Raw genomic sequence first — 14731 nt, forward strand, 5'->3', positions numbered from 1 at the left:
TTGCCCTGACCCTTTCCTTTAAATCGCTAACCTTTCCCCAAGATGAACCCTGCCCTTCCATTCTATTTACTTAAAGCCAGTCCTAGTTAATCACTCAGGTTCCAGCCTGGTTTAATTGGAGCCCATCTCAACAGAATAGCTCTCTCTTCCCCAGCACTGGTTTGTAAGTGAAATGATACCTGTCCAGACAGAAGGAAACTTGTATCATCAACACCAGGCCCTGCCAATCTCCATTGGCCATTTAACACAAATTCTATTGGTAACAGTTACCAAAAACAGAAGAGGTTGGTTATGTTGTTAAATCAGTTCTTCAACCATCCTGAATTTATTGCAAACACCTTGTCATCATTCAAAAGGCTGGAATGTGTTCAGGATAATTCTGCAATAGTTGGAACTTTAAACTTCTTTTATATATTTTGTTTAAATTTAGCTGTTGAATACCAACAGAAGAGATAGTGTCTCTTTAAAGCGTGAGCTCATTGCAGAGAATGGAACCTTATTCATGCAGCAGACATTACATATTTATTGGGCTGAATCTTGCTGGAAAAGTAATGCTGTGTTAACGATGCAGTGCAGGCCCGAATCAGTCAGCAAACTCGGGTGATTAGCAGATACGCCGTAAAATGTGAATTTCCAGAAATTACAGGTTGATTTACACTGCATCACATTCGGCTTTGCACATTCAGCAATATGCACTCAGCCTTCTAGTTCTTCAAAGGGACTTTCTGAATTCTGTAAGAGGCCCATTAAACTCAAAGCAGAGAGTTAAGTCTGATAATTTAATGATGTGATAATTGTTAACCTCACCAGGCCTGAAAGGGAAGAATTTAAATTGTTAAATCACTCAATTTCATTTGAGTGTGCAGTCATTTGTCTGCAACGTTACAAAGGTCAAACCAAAATGCTACCATTTAATCTTACTTTCCCTTTCTGTCATTTTTCCCTCTCTCCATTTTAATCCAATCTCCTTTCTTTTTATGTGTTGGGTTTTAGCATTTAGAAACAAGTGGGTCAAGAATAGATCAGATATTTAATAAGTTAAAAATCTGGAACTTGGAGCTCATTTCACTCACTTCCAGTTTTACCACAAGCAAGGTAAAGTAGTGGGTGAGGAGCGTGCTACAAGAAAAAAAGAGATATCTTTATTAGTCACACGTACATCAAAACACACAGTGAAATGCATCTTTTGCGTTGAGTGTTCTGGGGGCAGCCCGCAAGTGTCGCCACACTTCCAGCGCCAACATAGCATGCGCAAAACTTCCTAACCTGTACGTCTCTAGAATGTGGGAGGAAACCGGAGCACCCGGAGGAAACCCACGCAGACACACGGGGAGAACGTACAAACTCCTTACAGACAGCGGCCGGAATTGAACCCGGGTCGCTGGCGCTGTAATAGCGTTGCGCTAACCACTACGCTACTGTGCCTGCCCTCACACTTCCACGCCTGCCCTCTAATTTAATGGTATACCCCGGTTAGCTGGGCTTCCGAGGTTTGAGGAAAGCTGACAGCTGAAGGCAGGGAAGATTAGCTTCAGAGAAAAGGGAGGTACTGTGGATAGTATGGTTAAAGGGGCGAGGACAGCAGATGTAGCTCCTCAACCTCCACTGCCCCTCAACCCACTACAAAGGCAGAGATCGGACTAATCCTAGTGTTAGTGGTTGGAGCCCATCCATGCATATAGCCAGGGAACAGACAGTGCACTCCACTCCCCTTCACACCCCCATATACCCACCTTTACTCGGCCTGTTACAAAGTCTTTCCCACCCAAATGGAAACAAAGCCTGTCAATCAGGCCGACTAAGGAAACCTGGTCAGTCAAAAGATGTTCCAGTTTCCCATATAAACTCTCAACCCCCTGTTGGTATTTGTGTTTACTTTTCAAGATCTGAGCCTCGCTGGCAAGAGCAGCAATAGACCAGAAAGGATTACTGGTTAGTCATCTCCAATGAAGCTCTGCTGATTTGCACCCCATCCTGCCTGGCACAGAGTCACAAGAGATACAGCAAAGAAACTGGCCCTTCAGCCCACCATATCCATGCTGACCATTGAGTGCTCATCTATACTAATCTCATTTCCAAGCCCTTGGCCTATAGCCTTCTATGACCTTGCTTTTCAAGTGTTCATCTCGATACTTCTTAAATACTGTGAGAGCCTCCACCACCCTCTCAGGAGGTGTGTTTCACCAGATTCCAACCACCCTTTGGGTGAAAAAGTCTTCCTCAGATCCCTCTAAACCTCCTACCATTTATCTTAAACCTATTCCCTCCAGTTTTGTATATCTCTGCCTAGAGGAAAACCTTTTTACTACTTGCCCTATCTATGCCCCTCAGAAAAAAACCCAGTCAATCCAATCTCCTCGTAACTGAAATGCTTCATCTTAGCAACATCCTAGTGAATCTCCTCTGCACCCTCTCCAGTGCAATCACATCACTCCTATGGTGTGGTGACCAGAACTGCACACAGTGCTCCAGCTGTGATATAACCATTATTTTATAAAGTTTTACCATAGACTCCCTGCTCTTATATTCTATGCCCCGGCTAATGAAAGCAAGTATCTGGTATGCCTTATGAACCATCTAATCAACCCTGTGCTGCCACCTTCAGGGACTCTTGGACTTGAACACCAAGATCCCTCTGTTCCCCAATACTCCCTACCAATCATTGTATATGTCTTAGGCTTATTAATCCCCCCAAAATGCATCCCCTCACACTTAGAAGAATTAACTTCCAGCTGCCAATGTTCTGCCCATTTTACCAACTCATCGATATCCTTCTGTAGCCTACAAATACCCTCCTCACTATCAACAGTATCACCAATCCTTGTATCATCTGAGAATTTACTAATCATAGCTTCAATTATTCACATCCAAATCGTTAATATTTATAACAAACAGCAAGAGTCCCATCACTGATCCCTCTGATGCACCACTGATCACAGGCTTCCAATCACAAAACCGCCCTCCACCATCGTCCATTGCCCCCCATTACCAAGCCAGTTTTGGATCCAATTTCCAACCTGCCCTTGACTTACAGGCCCTACCCTGGCCCAGCACAGACCTGGGATTAAACCCATCAACTTCCAGGTATGAAAGGCTTTACCTTCCCACTGTGGAACTTCAGGCACGGTAGTGTAGCGGTTAGCGTAACGCTATTACAGCGCCAGCGACCCGGGTTCAATTCCGGCTGCTGTCTGTAAGGAGTTTGTACATCCTCCCCGTGTCTGCGTGGGTTTCCTCCGGGTGCTCCGGTTTCCTCCCACATTCCAAAGACGTACGGGTTAGGAAGTTGTGCGCATGCTATGTCAGTGCCGGAGGAGTGGCGACACTTGTGGGCTGCCCCAGAACGCTCTATGCAAAACATGCATTTCACTGTGTGTTTCGATGTACATGTGACTAATAAAGATATCTTATGTCAATTTCAAGCAGTCCTGGATCAGCTGATGCACAGACCAGGCTCAAATTAAAGCACTTGCAGCTCTGTCCACTCGACAACTTATGACTTTTATACTGAAGGAGTTCCCTTTTGCCACACCAGTTCTCCACTTTGAGCAAGCTTGGTGCCAGCTTGGGTTGAATTACAGGCAGCCCATGGTGCAAAACTATATCCACTGGGGAAATCACATGACCCGTCCAAAATCATTTTACTTTGGATCCTAATTGTCAACCACAAGAGAAGATTTTCCAGTCTGGAGCAAAGTCAAACCAAGCTCCCAGAGGTGAAGGGAAAGCGTTCCAACCCCGAGTGTCACCCAGGCTCTATTTATGCTGCTTCATAAAAGACTTTTATAATGCAACATCTAGCTCACTGGCCATCCAGCCACTGGAGCCACTGTTGGAATAGCATTTCAGGCTTTTCATGCTGAGATATGACAGTAGCAAAGAATGAAGCAGCTCCACTTTGTGCGTGGTCTCAATACTCAGCATTGTTAGAGTGGGCGAGGTTTAGTTTGGTATAATCTAAACTTTGAGCTCCCTGCCTAGTCATGACAAAGCAGTACAATCTATTCCAGTGCTATCCAGCCTCTTGCTTTTAATATAACCATGGAGTGCACTGGCTGGTGCAGAAAATATGTTCACAACCGATTCTGTCTGTGACAGAACAGACTGTCTGGAAGTGTCTCTATTAAAACACTGCATAAACTTGGGGTCTAATTAGAGAACTATTTCTCAAAGGAAGCATGTACTAAACATTGTACATTAATGTGAATAAACATAGTCACATATATGTGTATATAGTCACAATCCTGGAACACACACACACAGTGACACACACTCTCTCTCTCTTTCTTTCTGTATGGGAGCCCTATCTGGTTTGATTCCTTCTTTGCTGAATGTGGGTACACTGAAGCTGAGATTGAACCTTTGTCTACTCTGAACTGTATGGCCCAGCTACTCAACGCCAATCTTTGCCTGGTCATTAAGGAAGCTTAGAAAGGTGTTTGGTTGGCAGGGTAAACAATGGCTGGCTGTGGATAAGGCTAAATTTGTAACCCATTTGATAGGTGATCATCATGTTATGAACAATGATGGTGAAATTCACATCAACATCACTTAAATGCAAAGGTTATTTGCCATCTTTTAATTACACCATTATCCACTATCTTTCTAAAATTCTGCAATACTCATGACGGTGTCTGGTTCAGTATGAAATCTTTTAAAACTATAACAACCACACTGACAGTCAGTGAGGGCTACAGCATCCCACAATGCAGACGTAATTTACCCTGCCCTTGACTATAAAGTTACTGAGGGTTCCTTGAGCTACAACCCATGGTCAGTTTCCAAGAAACGCTCATCTCACCCATGTATATTTTGCATGTGTAGGCAGTAATAAGAATGAGTACCAACATAAAAAGGGGAAGAAAGTGCCTATTCAACAGTACATTAATACTCCAGCTACCCACCACCCCTTCACATAATGCACACAGCCCAAACAATTCAACCGTTGCTTCATGTGACATGGTGGTTCACTTTCAAACTTACAAACTTCCTTTATCTGGATTCACAGTTTGAGCTGCAACTTACACTTCAAGAGGTCAAGGTTTTATTTCTCGAAATAACAACAGTCCTAAATGTATTGGCCACTCAAGAGAGAAGCAGATGCAAAAGTATAAGGGAGGCACAAGAGACCGCAGATGCTGGTATCTGGAGCAACACACAAAGTGCTGGAGGAACTCAGCAGGTCAGGCAGCATCTATAGAAGGAAATGGACAGTCGACATTTTGGGTTGAGACCCTTCATTTGGACTGTATAACAAAAGTATAAATATAGGTAACTGGAGCCACCTAGACAAGACTCGTTCCAGCTCTGTTTTACTCACCTGAGATCCCTCCCCATCAACTACAGGGATCTTTCCCTCCACCTCCAGAGGCAATGTACACTCACCTGGTGGAGGTTCCAGGAATCGGGCGTCCAATATCCACCAAGACACACCAGCAGTACCCAGTCGACTGGTGGCACTGCACTGGCTTATAGAGCCCTGCCCCTGCACACTCTGGAATGAAGATGCCATCTCGGGGGTACTGGCGAGTTTCCTCCAAGGCCGTTTGCCTCTCTTGGTCACAGGAGGGTTTCTCTATTCAGAAGAAGCAGAGAAAGAAAATTACTCATAAAATTCCTTTTTTTTCTTGAGTTTACATCCCACTTGCCAGGTTTAATCCCATTTTAGTGCTTTTGGCTAAATAGCTTTCATGTCAGACTAATTTAATTTTTATTCCTTCCAATAGTTACAACATTATGCTGGCATATACACAGTGCTTTGAGCCTGAAAAAAACAGGTCCATTGTTCTCCATATTCATAAAATGGCACAGTTCAAGAAGCTTTGTTGCAATGTGTATATCAGTCCAACTGCAGAAATGAATGGCAGAAACATGAGCTCGCTCTTTCCAGCTGCACAGGGCAACTAGCTCAAATTAATGTCAATCTCAACATATTTTGTATATAAATTTTGGAATTTGTTTTCTCTTCTAAGACCGGAGTCATATTAGAGAATGCCAACATGATACTAATTAGAAACAGTTTATAGGGAACTTTGCAGCATTCCCAGAAGCATCCCAGCCATGACTTTGCTAGAACAGAGCATTTTGCAGTGTGCACCCCTACCAGCATTGGACAGTCTTGTTCTGACACACTTAGGTTGCAAATCATTTTGCAAGGTATTGCAATGAATGCAAAGGACACTTAGAGTCCTGATGACCAGAACTGCATCCAATGTACCTCCTCAGCCCAGGAGGCTAATGGTGGAGAAATAAACGACGGGGAAGGAGGGCGAATTAGACAGGATAAATTCAAAATCAAAACAGGTGTAAAAAAAAAGAGAAATAAAGCGAAGGAAAGGAAGATTAGGAGAGAGAGAGAAAGGCAAACAAAAAAGTGATTCTCCTAAAACAATACACAACTTCAAGAAATGAGACTCCGCAAAGGGTTGCTCAACTTATGGGCGAGGCATGTTCAATTGCAGCCCTTAAAAATTTTTGTGCTACTAGAAGACAACATGCTGTTAATTATGAGAATTAACTTCCTGTGGTGGGGCTTAATGAGCAAGTAATGGCCAAAAGCAGCAATTTCAAGAAATTCCAGAGTTAAGGGTGAGCTCCCAAAACTTAAAGTAGAGCAGCGTAGCTCGGCGAGCTACGTAACGAATTGCAATTCGCACCATCTCTCTTCTTACCACGAGTCACTGGACAACTTTGATGTCAATAACAGCAAAATCCGGTGGATTTTTTTTGCATAAGTAGTTAAACTATTACTCAAACTTAATGTATACTAAATTGGAGAGTACACAACACATGGAGCAGTAAATAAATACCGATGGAAGTGTTGCATTGTCTTTCACAAGCTTCTGAGTCTTGCTTAAAATGAGTGATTCTACTTTGAAAGAGGATGTAAAGGTGGGGAGGGAGAATAAGCTGGGCAGAGGGTGTTCGGACCCAGCTTGCTTGCCTACATTCGATACAGATGGAAGAGAGAGTCAGAAGGTTGAAACCAATATACAAGGCATATTGTAACTGGGCAGGGGCATTTAGGGGCAAAGGTAAACAAATCCATTCCCCGTTATTCGAAATCCAAAATCCATCGGGTTTGGGGGCTGAGAGAGGGTGGTTGGAGACTTGTGTTAATGAAGTCATAGCTTATTAAAACATCATGTGACTGTGTGATGCAGCATAAAGTGGAGTTGTAGAAACACTGTGACCAGTCAGAACAGGGATCCAGCGACCACTGGCCCTTGAAGCAATATCTGACCTCAGTGCATTGCGAGGTGCCCATTGGTCTTGGCATCGGCTTGGACATTCAGTTTACAGCTCTTGGAGCATGTTACTGAGACCACCATAACCTCCGGCTGGAAATGCCGTGGAGATCAGCCAATTGTTACAAACCCCTGTGCATTTCGCACAGCTATCTGAAGGAAATATTATTGAAAATTCACCCTAGAGTATAAGAGATTGGGGGGAAATAGTTGAATCCCTGACAAATAAGTAACGCAGGCACAAGGGACCTTGATTTACAATGTTCAATGAGTTTCCACAAGCTGTGATTAAACTTCTACTGTTTACAACTCACCCATGAAAACAAAACCCACATAAAGCACCTCTTTTACAAATAATGTGCCCTTTATAAAGAATTTGGAGAACTTTCAAAGGAAGTGTTGTAAATGGGGAGGGGATCTATTTAATTACCAATTTCTGATTAATTATGCGTTTTTAATTTGACAGGCAGAAGGAAAACAACCCTGGGGCCTCATTCAAGTTGTGTTAACAGAACAAAAGGATTAGTTCAGAAATCCAGACTTCTTTTGTGCTTCTAAAATATGGGAAGGTTTCTTTCTTAATTGATAGTTAAAGCAACAAGGGCTCACAGAGAGGTAGGGTGTAGCCAAGTATTGCTGTCTGCCTGGGTCCGAACATCCTCTACCCAGCTTATTCTCCCTCCCCACCTTTACATCCTCTTTCAAAGTAGAATCACTCATTTTAAAACATGCCAATTTGCACACAGCAAGATCCCACAAAGGAGGCAAAGGATGGTTAATCTGATCTTGGTGCTGTTGGTTGGAGATAATTGTTCATCAGGACACTTTGGATAACTGTCTGAATTTTGAGGGATAAGGTCAAGGGATCTTTCAAGTACAACTAGGCAGACAACTGTGGGCTAACAGGACAGAAAGCTATTGGCTGAAGATTTGGTTCAGAGGCCTGCTGTATTTTAGAAGGGTGAGTCAGGAAGAAGGACGGTTAAGGTTGCTGTGGGTAAGCAGCTGACACAAATCTCTTGCTGAGCCCTTTGGTTAACACCACAGAGGGCAGGCCACCTTTTCCTTATTCAAGTCCTTTTTGGGCACTTGAAATTGGATTGCCTAGTACATATCAAATGTAGTGCATATCAGAGTGTTATCCAATCCAAATTCAATGACAAAGAAACTTTATTGAAGGTCAGGGATTTTCAACTGCACAATGTCCCCAATTTTCACTGTGGGTCCCTCAGGTGACTGATGTGCTAATTCACAGAAGACCCTGGATTTGCACAGTGGAAACTTGGACATCATAGCTGTAATTTTGAAATGCAAATACACAGCAACACTATCTGTACGTCCTCATTTTTTACAAAAATACTTTGGTTTCGTAGAAAATACACGTGCATATATATTTAGTACTAAAAGGCAACTAAAGGTGAATACATGTGTACATTGCACCATGCAGTGAATAGCTTAACTTTCATTATGAAAAGAGCACTCAGACCATCCACCAACACACTGTGTGTAAATAGAGAAACAAAGGACTGCAGATGCTGGAATCTAGTTGAAAAACACGATGATGCTGGAGGACTGCCTTTCCTATCTTCAGTCCTGAAGAAGGGTCCTAACCCAAAATGTTGACCGCCTGCTTTTCTCCACAGATGTTTCCTGGCCTGCTGAGTTCCTCCAGCATCATCGTGTTTTTCATCACTGCATGTAAATGTTTAATAGGGGTGGCATTAAGCAGTTGCCTCACCCCTCCCGTACGTCCTTTGCATGGATCAGATTTTGCTTGAGCACATGCAAATACATCCTACAGCACTGCTCCTGAGCCTTGCACAGACTAATTGGCAACATGTGATCCTGGACAACTCCTTCTGCTGGAACACCAGCAGGCTTCAGTCAGAGCAAGGGGACGCTTTCACCGAGTTGATGGTCTTCCAGCAGCAACGAATGCAGCCCTGGGAGCAGCCTGTACGTTATCAAGCTGCAGAGAATGAACTGGGACAGAGAGCAACAGATCTCCCTCCACACCTTCTGTGCACAGGGGCAGTGCAGCAGGAGGTGCTGATGGTCTCATCCTCTTTGTAGCTTCAAGGCCAGTTCACTGGGGAGGGGGGGGGTGACAAATTTTGAAGGAAGTTGGAAGGACCACAGAGGGAGGGCTACACCTCTCTACCACTGAGGCTACACCCTCGTGCCTGCAGAACAGTTCTCTTGCCAAAGCATGATAACTAACCGTTCAAGCAAAAACCTAACTGGGCCCAGTCTCTCCTCTCCCCTCAACACTCCAAGCACATTCTGGGCTGACCATTCTATTGGCAGCCATCTGTGCAGAGTTTGCACATTCTCTCTGTAATCCCATGGGTTTCCTCCGGGTGCTCTGCATTCCTCCCACATCCCATAAAAAAGATTAATTGGTAAACTTCCCCCCAGAGAGGTAGAATCTGAGGGGTATTGATGAGAACGTAGGGAGAATAAAAAATGGGATTAATGTGGGATTCATGCATACAGGTGGTTGATGGTCAGGGTGGATTCGGTGAAGGGCCTGTTTCTGTGCTGTACCTCTCCCTGACTCTAGGATTCCTCCTCAGCACTTTCTCCACCGGGCAGAGTTAGGGAGTGATGGTCTAGCTCGCCAGGACATCCCGTCTTGCTTGGCTTCCCTTGTAAGCCATTCACTCTGAAGGAAGCTCCCACAATGTCTCTGAGGGCTGCATCTGCGCAACTTAAAGTGGCAAACTAACCCAGGCAGAAGAGGTGGGAACTTACCCAACTCTCCCTTGGAGCTCCCCATACCACAACAACCCAACTCCCATGGAGCCACTCCAGCAGCACCCCCAGCCCCTTCCCAGTTTGCAAACCTGACCTGAACCACCCCACTTCCCCCCCCCCCGCCATTTATCCTCCTGCCAAATTTGACCACCCCCAGCTCCATCCAACAACCAACCACATCCCAGCATCAACTCATCACATACTAAACCTGTCCGAGATTACCAGGCCTGACCCCCTAACAACCAAGACAGGCCAATCCCACTTCCAAGCACATCTGCCCCGCACTCTGACCAACAACCCAACAGCATTTCTATGAGCCAATCTTCACCTCTCTAGCTCTACCCATAAACTGGTATTGACCATCCCCTCACCCAACAAGCCCCAAATCTCTCTCCCCCCCACAACCTCATCACCAACCAAATCCAGTCCCAATCCCAGACCCTGCCGAAGAGATCCCATTTTCCTTTGCACTCCCTGTAATAACAGAACATTAAGGCAAAGGCCTTGAGTTTACTGGCACCCATAGACAAGTTTCATTGGCCCGCTGCGAACCAGCTAACACCACTTTAAAGGTACCAACCAATTTCTAACCACGGGCATTTGACCGTCCGGAGTAGGGTTTGGAAGGGAGCCAGAAATTTGGACAAAATTCCCACCAGCCGTCCTGCTTCCCTATTTTAAATACAACCTACTTTTCCTTGGTCCTTGTGGCTTTTTAGTTTTCTAATTAACCCAAGCCAGGATGATGCTCCAAATACTGAGACTTCAGACAGCAGTAAATGAGCTAAGTTATCTTCTTCCCCACTCATCTTCCCCACAGGGGAACAGACAAGGTTCAGCAGCACAGGAACACCACAACAAGATCGGCCTTTCAGCCTCTCAAACCTGCATAATCACCGATCCATAGCTCAAATCCATTTACCAGTTTTTGATTTACCAACCCTTATTTTACAGAAATCTATCATTATTAGTATTCACAAACAAATCTGGAGAGCCACCAATGTGAGAGAAGGCAAAAAAGTTAAGCAAGAGAGAATCTGAGGAAAAACTGTTGGTTGAATAACACAAAAGAAAGCAGTAACAAATGGGCTTTTTTTAAACGTATTTTAAAGAACTTAGAATTGATTTCCCCTATTACTTTCTCAATGTAACTACAGATGTAGCAAACAAATATAGATCTCAAAGTGGGATCTCATAAACTGAAATAAAATGTTCAGTAATAATTATTTTGAGGAGTTAAGGCTGGTATTCAATCACATTAAGTGTTTGCATTCCAAAAGGCCACACACTCAGCAAAGTTACTCTGCCCCACTGCAAAATCAAGCCTCGTCAAATGATACTCCACATGTTATTCAGTCATGTGTTTAGGTTGTACAATAAAACTACCTACTTCAGGCATGCAGGTATCTTTACATCAACCCTAGAGTAATGAAAGTAAGAGGACAGAGGTAATTTAGCAAGAATCTTTCAAAACCTCTTTCCAAAAATAATATTTTATTTTTCCATTATGTATTTTTTAAGGAAATGATAACAAATAAACATTGTAAATAACTTTTCAAAAACCTGATTTTCTGCAAGTTATTACCGCTGTAAGTTTCATTGGTTATTTGAAATTAGTACCCTGTATCTGTGCAAATCAACCTTTCCAAAGCATACTCTCATCATAAAGATAATCTGCAGGCTATAGCAGATCACAAGCAATAAAGATCTCTAATGTTGGCAATAAATCTCAGCTGATATTTAATGCTGCAGTTCCACATGCATTACATGTGTCTCAGTCAAGTATACCCTGTAGCCTAATTTATCAAGAAAGACAACTGCAGTTCAAATTTGGTCACAGAAGTTAACAACTTACATTTTACACAATGCCTTTAATATAGACCAGAAATCCCAGTTTGCATCCCAAAATCAGCATCAGAAAGGAAATCAGCACCAAGCCAAAAAAAATGATACTACTGAGACAGATGACCAAAAATATTGTTAAAGAGGCAGCATTTAAGGAGGAAATGAAAATAGAAAAAAAATATTGCAGATGCTGGAAATAAAATAAAAACAGAAAAAACTGGAAACACTCAGCAGGTTAGGCAGCATCTGCAGAAAGAGAAACAGAGTTTCAGGTCCAAGATGCTACAGGTTGGGATATGCCTGGAAACGAAAATAAAACAGACAGATAACATATTTCCACCAATGGTAAGGCATTGGAGATGGGAGATGCACAAGGAACCAGAATGAGGAACACCAATAGTTCCATGGAGTAGGAAGGATCTTGCAGGCTGGGGGTGATCATATGAGTAGGGCTGGGAAGAATGCGATGGGCTTCAAACACAACATGAAGACTAAATGCGTGATGCAATTCACAAAGGAGCTGGAGGAATTCAGCAGGTCAGGCAGCATCTATGGAGGGAAATGAACAGTCGACGTTTCGGGTCGAGACCCTTCATCAGGACTAAATGTGTGATGTTCGGGGGGCAGTAGGCAATATCAGCAGGAAAGGCTGGTGAGCAGATCTTAACACAGAATTGGGTCATGACCCGGAGGACAGCAGACAGGCTGAAGGAATCGATGAAGGATTCGGCACCTGATGAAGGGGGAGAACAGGTTCAGCGGTGGAGCAAAACCACACAGGTGGAAACAAGCAGTCCCTGGACGTTATGGGCCTGGCAGCTCAGCCCAAAGAAGAATAGGATACTGGTTCATTGTGAGGTGGTGATCAAGGAGTTGTATCAATAGTGGCAAGCTGCAACATGGGCAAGCAGACTGAAGTCCAATGACACAGAGTACAAGAACAAGGTCAGGGATCCTCTGCCCTCTTGGATGCTATTCCCTTCCAGCTAGAAGGCATATGAAGTTTTTAATGATCTCCCGAGTGCTTCCAAAATACAACAATCTTTGGAAGACAAGTTCTACTCTTCAGAATTCCTCCATTATTCATGTTTTATTTCAAGAATTAACAACTGTTTCTGTGCATTCCTTTCAAACACTTCATAGCATTTACAATCTTAGAGATCTACAACCAAACTGACTAAAGCACAGGGACTAGAGAGCTCTCCAGCACCACCCAAGCTCACCATCGGTCCCAAATGGTGTTTTCACTTGACAAACCTGCCGATGGAAATGGGTCATTTAGTGCCACGGAATCTCAACTCCGAGCAAGCTGCCAGAGCATGGCGTCAGACACATGAGCTATCGTTGATTGAGCAGGGGTTAGCAGACTTCTTAATATGTGGGTTGTTGGGTGGAGAATGCGGAGAGATGGAAATACTTTCATGACGGAGATTAGCAAAAAGGAATTGGCTGATGCACAGGATAGTCTGAGCAATTCCAGGCCATGGATACCACCAAGACAGGATAATGCTGTAACATCTTGCTGTCCACCTCCACATCCAAACCCCCACTCTTTTTTCACCCTCACTTTTCTCTCCACCTCCCCCGCACCACTTTGCCCTTCCCTTCTCTGCCCCCAACATTTTACTCTCACCATCTCTCTCCCTCTCATACTTTTCCCTTACACCTCCCCGTCCTTCTCCCTTTCTCTCACCACATTCATTCGCCCCTCCTGGCTCTATCTTTCCTTTGTTCCCTCCCTCCCATCCTCCTCGCCACACTCTCTTTCTCTCCCCCCCCCCCCCACTCTCTTTGTTTCCACTTTATCTTTATTTCTCTCTCACCCCTGTATCTTTCTCTTTCTTCCTCTTTGCTGATCCCTGCCTCCTATTAAACTCCTCTAATCACTTCAGGTTTGCATGTTCATGGTTTTAGCAAAAATAATGTTCACAATGGAACTCATGTTATACATTTGGTAAGTTTGGAAAGGTAATAGTACTGCAAGAGATTTTATCCTGGGCAAACAGGAATAGCTTAATTCTGCGGCAAACACCTTCATCAATACAACTCCATAAGGCCTTGCTTTACAGATGCACACAACACATGGAACACACATACAGAGCAGCAATTGAATCCAGGTAGATAAAGCTATAAAATATCCTTAAAGCAATCTGGGATTTTAAAGAGGCAGTGAGTACGAGACAAAAAAGCCTGTATTTCTATAAATAACATCTTTCAAAACTTGGAAGATGCTTCAAAGTGATTTAAATCTAGTATCTCCAACTGAGCAACCACTGTAACGTTAGATATCTGGCAGTAAGTTTGTGCAAAGCAAGTCCCACAAACAGGAACATGATAAAGACTAATATGATTATTTGTAATAATTATTACTGTAATATGATTAAAGGAATCAGTCAGGGCATGAGGGAGAGCAACCCACTTTCCTTCTAAATGGTGCCATGGAATTTTTCTTCTATTCCATCCGAGAGAGAATGTTCCAGATTCCAGCATCTGCAGCATCTTTTGTCTTCATACCAAAGTGTTGCTGATTTGTAAAGCCAGCAGGCCAGGATACAGTATACAAATGACAGAGAAAAAGGAAGAGAAGGATGGCAGGCAAAAATGGCCAGTCCTGATACAAGCAGAAAGAAAGAGCAAGCTGTCTAAATATGGAGAATTTGATATTGCAACATACAGGCTGCAACATGCCCAGACAGAAAATGAGATGCTGTTCCTCAAGTTTGCATTGGGCCTCATTGTAACAGTACAGGAGGCCACAGACAGAGAGACCAGAAAGGGAGTGGAATGGAGAATTAAAGTGATAGGCAACGGGAAGCTCAGGATCGCTCTGCAATCTGCATTTGTTTTTTTTCCCCAATGTAGGGAGCACTAAGTGCAGCACG

The 14731-nt window shown here is 43.6% G+C and overlaps 1 protein-coding gene across 5 annotated transcripts in view; it reads right to left on the reverse strand.

Moving 5' to 3' along the window:
• smoc1 (SPARC related modular calcium binding 1) overlaps nt 1-14731 on the reverse strand; it is a 230342-nt gene that overhangs the window by 116167 nt on the left and 99444 nt on the right. For all 5 annotated transcript variants that reach the window (XM_052016872.1, XM_052016879.1, XM_052016864.1 and 2 more), the window contains one exon: nt 5386-5575. In XM_052016872.1, the coding sequence (XP_051872832.1) occupies nt 5386-5575 (190 nt within the window). The remainder of the gene's footprint in view (nt 1-5385; nt 5576-14731) is intronic.

This window comes from Pristis pectinata, chromosome 1, assembly GCF_009764475.1.
Source record: "Pristis pectinata isolate sPriPec2 chromosome 1, sPriPec2.1.pri, whole genome shotgun sequence".
NCBI lineage: Eukaryota > Metazoa > Chordata > Chondrichthyes > Rhinopristiformes > Pristidae > Pristis > Pristis pectinata.